This window comes from Candoia aspera, chromosome 1 (genome assembly GCF_035149785.1).
Source record: "Candoia aspera isolate rCanAsp1 chromosome 1, rCanAsp1.hap2, whole genome shotgun sequence".
NCBI lineage: Eukaryota > Metazoa > Chordata > Lepidosauria > Squamata > Boidae > Candoia > Candoia aspera.
Genome location: NC_086153.1, coordinates 209,701,484 through 209,712,754, shown reverse-complemented (window position 1 = coordinate 209,712,754; position 11,271 = coordinate 209,701,484). Strand labels below are relative to the sequence as shown.

At 34.5% G+C, this 11,271-nt stretch overlaps 1 protein-coding gene across 1 annotated transcript in view; it reads right to left on the bottom strand.

The window, feature by feature from the left end:
* Positions 1-788: 788 nt before the first annotated feature.
* Positions 789-11,271, bottom strand: part of LRP1B (LDL receptor related protein 1B) — a 707,094-nt gene continuing 696,611 nt past the window's right edge. Inside the window, exons 89-93 of the mRNA XM_063307533.1 lie at positions 8,358-8,434; positions 6,759-6,849; positions 5,618-5,756; positions 5,200-5,298; positions 789-1,683 (exon numbers count right to left, since the gene is read on the bottom strand). Coding sequence (XP_063163603.1) covers positions 1,543-1,683; positions 5,200-5,298; positions 5,618-5,756; positions 6,759-6,849; positions 8,358-8,434 — 547 coding nt within the window. The 3' untranslated portion in view covers positions 789-1,542. The remainder of the gene's footprint in view (positions 1,684-5,199; positions 5,299-5,617; positions 5,757-6,758; positions 6,850-8,357; positions 8,435-11,271) is intronic.

Below are 11,271 nucleotides of genomic sequence, written 5' to 3'. Positions count from 1 at the left end.
ATTGTTCAAGCAAAACTGCACTTGTATTACTTGCATCAAGTTGTTTTTTTTTAATAAAGGCCTCAACATGGCAAAGTTTAGAAATAGGTAGTATGCATGCACAGAATACAAAAAAAAAAGTCTCTTATAAAACAGCTGTTATTTTTGCAATGTTTGTACAAAGGGAATAGAGCCATCAGAAACATATTTAATCTGTTAGATTAATAGATCATGACAGCTAAAATCAGTATTGTGTAGCAGAGGAATGAAAAGTCCTCTATTTCTTTGAATACATGTGTGAGAAATATTTTGTGCCTTAAAGTTATGTAGAAAAGATTCCACGGGTGGTTGTCTTTTAACATCCTAAACAAATTGCATGACATCTTACTGTCACAATTAAAAAAAGGCAAATATTGGGTTGATTTTGTTTTTTCCTTTTATTCTTCATAACAACATAAAATAAGCTAATACCAGAGAAAGTGCTGGAACTGATTACATTTTACGCTCTCCGCTATCGAGAATGTGGGCTGAGGTTTGTTTCAGAATTTTTAAAATTTATCCACACTTGCTTTTAAATAATGTGTCGAAAGATACAAAAGGATGAAGACTTGTTTGCTGTGATGTTTCTCTGAAAGGGTGGAGTTTCCTCACTCTTCCTAAGAATATTGTTCTCCGTGTGTGCGCTTATGGCTTTTTGCTCTTCTGACAACATAGGGAAACTCATCATACATAAAGTATGCCTGTGACTGATTAAAGAAATACATAACATGTGTGCAGGCTGGGCAAAGCCTCTTGTGATCCAGGTATACAGGACTGCAGAACAGGCCTTCTCACACATCTGTTAAGGTCTCGCCACTTGCAAGTGGTCTATCGCTAAGTTCACTAAGATTTTACTAAATATGAAGGATTTTACATGGTATATATGTTTAGTATAGCTTGGACAATCACTGAATCTCCAAAACGGAATAATCTGTGCTCATGCAGACCATTAGATGTTTTCTATAGTACTCATAGCTTCTTTGCAACCTAAAGCTAATTGAAAAAGCAAGTTATGTTTGATTGTGAAATTAGCTTCTCTATAGTTTTAAGGTTCTGAAGTGAATTTCTAATGAGCACGAAGAGTAGACAACCCAATCATACTTCCACTATTTGAAACAAAAACAAATTCACACACTGTACTACAGCCTTCAGACCATATAATGGAAAAGTGCAGATATTGTCTTCAGTAGATTAAGTAAAACCAAAGGAAAAAGATTCATACAAAATAGATTGCCCATATTCACACTACAAAGGATTTCTTTAAATTTTTAACAAATTCAGTGTGTGTTATATCAGCAGCATTGTTGCAAATTGTACTGTAGTGCAGTTTTTTTTCATAAAAATACCATACAAATGGTCAGTCAAGTCATCAGCAAAAGAAAGACCCAGATAACCACCAACCAAATTGAAAAAAAAATATCCAGAGGTAATGCTGATGCCAAAACAATTATAATACTGTTGGTACATAGAAAAGTAATCCTTATATTTTATACATTTATACAGTATACAAAAGATTACAGTGGGTTATGCCACAGTCTCCCTTATGCCAATATCTATTTTCTTTGGAAGAAGTTCTTTCCTTTCATCCATGCTTGCTAAGGAGTTTCGGCAATGCTGCCCATCCATGTATAACTTTGCATACACTGGATTGGAATAGTTTGTTGGCTGAAAAGAGATAAGTAAATTAGCTATTATTTAGATTGCTATAAACCCCCCAAGTGAAAAACTGCTAATCATAATAGGAACATAACATGCATATATCACAAGACACTAAGGGGTGACTTTTAAGCCAAGAAATAGGGGCTGCTAAAATATTTCATGAGACACACTTTGTACATAACTGATGACATGCAACAAGGGGGAACCTGAATTTATTTGAAACAGAGGAGGGAAACATCTTAAATGGTCCAGTTTATTATTTGCTTTGCTTTACAATAGATATACTCTTCTTTTATGGAGCATGAATGACTGTTTATCCTTGACAAGTCCCAAAGGATTCTTCTCTGGAAGTCCATTAAAGTAAAAAAAAGTGAGGAAATTGTCTATTCTATTCTCCTAGCACAGATATTAATGAACACACCAGCCATGTAAAAAAATTAAGAAAAAGGGATGGGCCTGGATGGGTTCCCTTCCCTGATCCAGATGCTGATCTGAATCAGAGAAGCTTGAAATAGGCTATTAAAACATAGGGGGGTTCATTACCAAGCAAGAACTGTAATGGTTTATTTTAACTTCCAAAGTGCCTATAATGGTTTATTTTAGAGCAAGTTCTGTTTTTAGCATGACCTGGAATTAGCAGTTGTATCACCAAATTACTCTTAAATAAAACAGAGAGACAGGAGGAAGTAACATCAGCAGCATGTGTTTGAGCTAATGTGGACTGTGTATATGTTTATCCATACATGTTGTGTGCATATTGTTAAAGGTCATGCGCTTAGTGCATTTAGACTTTTACAAAGGTACATAAAACTGACCTTCAAATGGAGCTCTTCCATTACAAGAGGGCTATTGTTGCATGTATAGCAGAAAAGCAGTATCCAGATCAATGTGCATGAAAGGGCCGAGTGGTGAAGCAAATTGCAGATGGAGAAGCAATTTTCATTTGGATTATATTGGTGAAATTCTATATTGTACAAGGAGCTTGAATAACTTAACTTCCTCCTTGCCTAAATCTCTGTTCGGGTCCAGAACCACTAGAAATTCCTATTTGGGGTTTGGGAGATCAATAGAACTTGTAGACTGTGTAACTATACTGTAGTGAGAAGGGAAACTGTAAATTCAGGAATCTTGTGTGAGTGCTACAGTACAAGATTCCTCTGCCTCATTTGAGGTAATTTCCCCTGATTATTGCACCTTAGCAACTTATGAGTTCAGCCTTCTGAAGTGGTTTTTCAGAGACAACAAAGGGCTTCTGGGTGAAGAACATGAAAGATGCGAGTTTATGTTTCATCAGTGGAATGTTGCACTTTATTCTAAAATATTTGTTTGTTTCTGTGGATGATTATTTTATGGAGCATAAGAGTATCAGTGAGTATTGGTTGTGATGGTTATACCTCACCTCCAGATATACTGTATAAGCAGTACAGCTCCTAATACTTTACAAGTTGATGGAAAACAAAAACTATCATGTTCATGTCCTGATTTGGATTTCTTGTTGTGATTTAATTGGCAGCTAGGAACTAAATGCAGGACATGATGGATTTTGGTCTGGCCCAGTTTAACTATTCTTCTGCCCTTATTTTATTGTCTGGTGATCTACTGTACATCTCCTATAAGTGTATCTTTCAAAAAGCATGTAGTTGAATGTATAGTTGAAATACCTCTGTTGTACGCCCACTTAGAAAACAATATCTGATACTAGAAAAACTAAGATCTATTGAAATTGCACCTGGCCAAACAAATGAATTGGCTTCTGAGAAACATTCTGCTGACATGCTCTTCTTTCAGCCATAAACATAGTCAGCATTTCAGAATACACTACAGGTGTGCCACAAAATATTTTATATTCTCTATCGTGCTTAAATGAGTTTACTTTCCTGGTGATCTTAAGAGAGAGAGCATGATTCAAACACTGAAATAAACAAAGGTCACCCTGCTCTTAAGCCTGCTGAGAGATATAATGGAAAGATTCATAGCATGAATCCATGACTGAATTCAAGTATCACATTTTCAGTCTTCAAACCCTATTATTGTCATCATTATTGCCATTATAGTATACCTAGGCCTACTTTTTCACACATCCTTATTAAAGAGTAAGCACTATTAAACTCAGGCAACATGCACAGAATTAGGCTGCACACTCTGTGTCATACACTATAAAATTGGCTGGAGCACAATAATTCACGGTTAGAGAAACTCAGCATAACAAAGTCCCTTCAATTAATCTGATCAACCAGTCTCTGTTCTGTAAAGTTTTTCCAACTCTTCTTTTATGAAGAGTCATTTTGCAGAATTGAATACATGCAAAATGATATTCAGTTACAGAAATAACATAGCACATATGAAAAATGAAATATAGATAAATACATGCATCTTTGCCAATGAGGATGATTAATAACAATGTCACCCATATTTAAGAAGCTCAAAGATTTCCAATACATTATTTAGAGATAATGGATGCAAATGAGCAAGGTAAGAGCATTAATGTTTCATTGCCTTATTTCAGAACATTTTTTTGAATGTGATTTCAGTGTATCTATCTTTTTTGAATTGCACACATTGTGCTCATAACATTCTATCGAAACTAAGCACACACTTATGGACATGTTAGGTTCAAATGTTTTTGGACTGCCAGCATGTCATCTCTGGGAGAACATCCAAGGAGTCCAATGACTTTTCATATCTCTCTCCTTGAAACTAAAGTGGAGAGTCCTGCCACACTAATATGTGCTCCTGCTGCTTTGTAAGCCTTTGGAGAAGACCAAAGCCCATGCTTCTCTAGTATCAGACAATGTTAGAATCCAAAAAAGTGTGTTCTGGAGAGTTGTCCATCCATCCCAAACTGGGATTTCTACGGCAACCAGGGAGCTGACATCGTTCAGATCAGTAAATGGGTAGAGATGGAGAACCTGAAGAAGAGAAAGAGTCCTGCTCTTTCCTTCTTTCCTCTTACTGGCCCAAGTCATTGCTTTGAGAACTAAGTTTTGACATTGTCTGACTTCATTCTGTTAAGAACAGAAAAATGAAAAACTAGATGAAACTAAATTTAGGTCAAACTTCCAATATAGTATAATTTATATGTTTTGACTTTGGGAGAAAATCATATAAACTGCTAAAGCTGCATAGCAAAATATCACCAAACTATAAATTAGCATGTCATGACTTATTCTTGTTGCCTTTTGAGGAACAAAGTAGATGTGATGTTAATTATGGGGATATAATTAATGTGCAAGCCTGCTTTATGAAAAATAGTAGGGGTATCGTATCTGGGCTGCAAAAATCGAGATGGCTACTAATAGGGTTAGCATTTTCTATATCTCTTTATTACCCCTTTATTAGTTGTCTAGATTTCTGCTGCCCAAACGTGGTAGACCTAGTTAACAGGAAAAAATCATTATTCAGTAAATATTTCTGGCATATGTGTGGGATGTCTTTTATCTGTGGGAAAGCATAGAAATATTTGTAACACTTGAAAGACGAATGGGATAGAATGAACATGGAAAATGAATAACTGTTTCTCACCCCTGCTGTTAGAGGTCCTTTCAGATCAGAGTTTAAGTAGATGGGTGGTGCTGTGTGGGGAAGCTTGAAGACCGTAGGACCTCCCCCTATGTATCTGCCCTGCATTGGATAAAGCATGTTTTGAAGTTTAGTTTCAGACTTTAAAATAGTACATCTCCCCCTCCATTCTGAAATGTAAGTGAGCAAATAGTGACAACAGTGAGTGAAAACATGTTGTAACTTTTTTCCTTATAGAAACAAAACAAGTGTTTTCTTAGATTACTTCCATACTTAAAAGTCTTTGCTGGATCATAGATTCTTCCCTTACTAAAAGAGCTCCTTCCATTCATATACAGGCACTTTTGGATCCCATCCCAACCCAGTAGTTCACTGCCACAGAGTATGAATGAAAAAGCAAAGTAACAGATATTTAATTTACCTTTTCTGGATTTAATGTGAACTCTGGAAGACTCCTTTCACTGTGATTATGCCCCACTTCATACATGTTGTATGATGGGTTTCCAATTTCTACATTGATTCCTCCATTTATTATAGGTTGTCGTCGGATTGTTTTTGTCCTATAATACATCAGAGGAAAATAGAAAATAAAACCCTGTCTATAAAGAAACACACATTAAAATATTCTCCTACAAAAGGTCCCAATCTGTGATCTGAAAGACTATATTGTGGGGAGGGGGGGAAATGCATATATTTACATGTCATTGTACAAGTTCAAGTGTTCATTCAATGATAATATTGGAAGAAAATTGTCCCATGGCATTTTCTTCTCTACGGCAGTTCCTTGGAGTTTGGTTCTTAAGACCTTGTTTTTTTCTCTTTCACATATCTCCCTCAGTAACATCACTCCATATCATGGATTTCATAACTCCCTACATAATGATGATTCCTGGTATCTTTTTATTTTCAACTGCCTGTTTGATGTATCTATTAGATGTCTAACTACGATATCAAACTCAAACTTAACAGAATTTTTTTTTCCCCCTAAACCTCTCTTCAATCCCTGTCCATAACTTTTTCCAACATAACTTTTTTTCTTGAGGACAAATTGTGCTTTATGTTCCTGCTGCCTCAAAGATCTATAAAGGACAGATAATTTTTCCAGCTACTATAAAGTAAAACAATTTTTCCTTTGCATTGAACATGATATTCATTCATTCATTCATTCTATTTATACAGCTGCCCATTTCACAAAATGTGACTCTGGGTGGTGTACAATAAAAAAAAGTATAAAACAGTAATATAAAAACAATTTGCAAGTAAAAAATATTAATATTATGATTAAAAAGGCAAGGAGAGGGCAACAAGATATTAACAACAATGGAGCCAGCTCAGCAACTCACCATTTCCTTGGGACTCCTAGGCCTGATAACATAACCAATTTTTGAGGAATTTATGGAAAATTAACAGGGATGGAGCCAATCTCACCTCAGGGAGGATGATGTTCCATAGGGCACCAATTTTTGGTGACTCCCTTGCCATATTTGTGTAGAGTTTTTTGCCACAACCTTTAGGAAATGCTTAATAATAATAATAATAACAACAACAACAACAACAATTACCTTCGTTTTCTTTTACAGAGGAGCAAACCTATTACCAAAGTAGTAATCAAGGTCACCAAGAGGACAAGAGGAACAATGATTGCAATACTTCCTACAAAAAATAATAGAAACACCTCTGATTACTGCAATGCTAACACTTGGGAAGCTAACTTTGAAAAATACTTCAACAAACATACATTTTAATACAGACTATATTAAGTGTTAACAAATAGATGGGTTAATAGCATTAAAGACTGCACATCATCTAAAGAACTGTAGGACATACCAGGTTTCAATATATTAAATTACTTTATTGCACTGTTGCCATAGTTTGCCAGTCTGCTCTTTCTAAATACCAGCTCAAGGCCCATTTCAATAAAATAAGTACTGAATAAATCAAATTCATTGTGTCTATTCCACTGCTTTCTGACAATCTTCTCATCTCCCTATGTCTGTAAATGAATCTGTCAATGAATGTTCTGTTCCTGCTTCACCAGTTTGTCACAGCAGAGCACAAGACTCCCAAGTAGAAATGGTCACGCCACTACATCAGTTTTAACACACCATAGATAGACAACAAAATATCCTATCTGTCAAGCCCAGAGTATATTTTGATTTATAATCTGAAATAACTCTTAATTGGCTCTTGAAAGTTACTAAACTGGGCAGTGCAGCAGTTGAATTCAAAGGCAAAAAGTGCTTCAGAAGATGTGAGGGCATTCATATAACATCTATCTGAAATTACTTAAACACATCTCTTCCCAGTAGCAATGCTGTCCCAGGAAAAGATGCATCTGTTTAAGACACTGCAGAGAGGTGCTACATGAGCACTCCCATGCACTCCAAAACACATATTTTGTCTTTGGTATTTGGAACTATGCAAAATACATATTTGATCATTAACTATCTGAACACATTTGAATGGGTCACACTTCTTTCACTCTATATATCATACTCTGTTTTTTAAGGAAAAAACAGTTTGCTAGATTGAAGCAACCAGGCTCAGCCTTGACTGATCTGAATGTTATCTGTGGAGCTAATTCAAATTATGTATTTGTTTTATATGTAATTTATTAGATAGATGGTTGAATTTAGGTCCCACTGAAGTCAAGAGGATGAGTTAGTCATAATTTAAGTCATATTGATTCAGAAGGATCGAGTTCAACTAACTAGATATAGATTCAACCCATCATAATTCTTCTGTATGACCATCATCTCTCTTGGGTGTATGTCCTCATTTCCAATTATATTCAGAGTTGCCACCTTTGCTTCTCCAGATCTACAGCTATCATTCTTTTCTTATTTATTATTAAATAATTATATTGCATTGCAACTGCATGGTATTCTTTTTCTTCTTTAAATGACTCTTCAAAGTCTATTTTCCCCATCACCTTCTCTTTGGTTAAACTCGATAGTCCTCACCCACCAATTGAAACTAAGCCTATGTAACACTGTTTGCTCAATACTGAGCCTTTATTACTCTTCCTTTCCTCTATCTCCATGTTCCGTATATGTGCAGAAACTAAAAGGACAGTAAGCTCCACAATTATAAATATATATTGCCTGCAATAAAAATAACAGCTAAAATGCTGTTATCATTATTAATTAAAAACAACTTACTTGTACTGATATTATCAGATTTGCTGCTCTTAGGAGCTGGTCTTTCACACTGTGTACCTGACCAGTTTGTAGGGCATCTAAAATAAATAAATTAAGATAACATTAACTCATAGCAATAATTGTCTATATAACTGTTAGATACAACCAGCATGAATTATCATGTTTCTGAGTATCAGCTATTATACTAACTTTATGGTAGATAGATATAGATATAACATTTAATATAATGATGTTAATAAAGACAGCTTCTCTGATTATTTTTAATTACCATAAAATTAGAACAAAAGCTAAATACAAGCCATTATAAAGGTCTTTATTAGTAGATGGTTCTATATTTCAAAACAGGAAGTAATGAGAGATAGCTAAATAACTAATATCTGGCTTTTACAATATGTTCACAGTTAAAATGAATTTATTTTCAGTTAATAGCTGCATCAAAATAGAAATATTTTATTTATAGTCTGGATTAAAATAGTAACAATTACTTCTGTCTTACTTTTGTAAATTGAAAATAAAAATTAAAAGCTTTATTAAATGACAAGTTTAGAGCATACTGTCCTGAAATGAACACCTTGTTGTGTCATTTATCATAACCTAATGCTAGGTTTCAACTGCTTGCATACTTCAATTAAAACTTTTGACTGAAACTTATTTTTATTTTACTATTTTTGCATTTATACTCCATCTTTTTTTATGTTCCATGATTCAAGATGGCTTACAATGACTAAAAATACAAAGTAAAAAACATTAAAAAATGAAACTAAAATTGAAACTAAAATTAAAATAAATTATTAAAGTAGTTAACAATCACAGATTTGGCAAGAGATGTGAAATTATCATTTCCCTAAATACCGAGAGAATGAAAGCCAAGCAGATGTCCTGAGGGAGTGCATTCCAAAGGCTGGGAGCCACACACACTTTTCTCTTGTCAGCCCTTCAAGGTAGGCCAGGTCAGGGAATAGACTCCATCAGTTTGATTGGAACTCTACTTTATTGAGATAGACTATAGTAACAGAATCTTGGAACCCTGATTGCATTTTATCTTTCTTCCCTCTTATACCCCTGTGAATTAGAGTAGAGCCAATCTGAGCTTCTTTCTTTTGCTTTCTCTTTTTCCCAGGATTATAGGATGCTTTTGTTTTTTAACCATTTCCACATAGTTTTTTCAAAGGTCCTCTGTGGCTCTCTGGGTACCCAATAAGTCAGGCTTCCATCTTGAGAAGGGTCTCTCCTGCTGATCTAGGTAAATATCAGGAGTCTCGAAGACTGGGAAACCTGTCATTTATTTTAAATATATTCATTGATTAAAAGCTGTAAAGCAGCACCTAGTTACAATCTGCATTCCCTCTTCGCTCTTTTAAGATGATGCTTACTGAGAAACATGTCTATCATTACCATTAAATGACTTTTTCTTCAAAACTTTTTGTTTGTTTTCACTCACATTAATTATAACCCATACAACTAATGGTTTAAAATGTCTTCAGTTAATTGAGTGGCAAACTATAGTCTTGGCATGCACTGTTTAACACTGTTAAAAGGATTCGGTCATCAGGAATGAGGAATAATCACAAATAGTTTGGTTGAAAGCAATTTCCTATGTTCCTAATGAGATGATAGAAGTGTGGTGCTGGCACATCACAACTTTTCAGCTTCATTCTAAAACTTCAAATACAATCTAATTCCTTTAAACTTAATTCATAGCCTTTGAGATAAAATTTGATTGCTATTACTAATTTTTTATATCTTCAAATAAGTCACTATTGACATGTAAGAAAGTATATACAGTCTAATTAGTCATGCACATTTCCTCACTTTCATGGAGAAAATCTATGCGGTTGCTAAGAGTCGACACCAACTTGATGGCACATAATCAATCAATCAACTTCTCATTTAAAAATATGCATGAAAACACCACAGTTTTGTACATTAATTGCTCAAGAACATTATATAACTCTAGAAAAATATTCTTCTTTCTAACAATTATACAAATCATGTATGCAAAGGAGACCAAGCTTCATAAAATCTTTCTAGTTTAAAAATACATCTTAATTAAAACCCTCTTCCCCCAGGTTTTCTTCTAAGGTTTTTATATAGCATGGTATATAAATCATAACCTTTAAGTAAAATGTCCATTACATGCAAAAGAAAAGAAAAGAAAATTCATGTCATGGAACAACTTTGCTTAATAGTACTTTTTTCTTGAATGACAAGAGAATATCTCAATTTATTTTATGGGGGAAAAAAATCTGCCTTAATTGCAGAAAGTGGAAAACAAAACAAAAAGGGGTGGGGGGGAAGGATTTACAGGCTATGAAACAACTACCAGAATAAATCAAACATATGCTCAAAGTGACTGCTTCCATTTTGATGACATCTTTGTGATGTGTGTGTGCCAAAAGAATATTCTCATAAGAAATATCACACTCAAGAAGATTTTTTTTTCCAGTTTCTGGACTGTAGGAACATTTATTATGGCATGTATGTGTGTGTATACACACACACAGACACACATTCACAAGGCAATAAACACATTGGCAGGTGGGACTACTGAATATATATGGAATATATGGAAAATGTTTTTTATTACAAAAAAAAAGGAAGTATCAACTTCACAGTATGGAGGAATAGAATCTCCCTTAGACAAGCATGCCGTTTACTTGGTACATTCTCTAAGAGTGGCAGTAAAGGGTATACATGGGATCCTACCTCTTGAAATAGACTGAAAGTATCGGCACTTGCAGAATGAAAAATAGCATTGCATTAAATGATTACATCTCATGGAATGGACAGGTTTACATATAATGGGCAGTTATAGTTAAGAACTACAGTGTATAAACCTGTCCTGAATACAATTGGATAAACTCATTGTTTATGAATTACATAAATAATTATGTAAGTGTTAAATTCAATCACA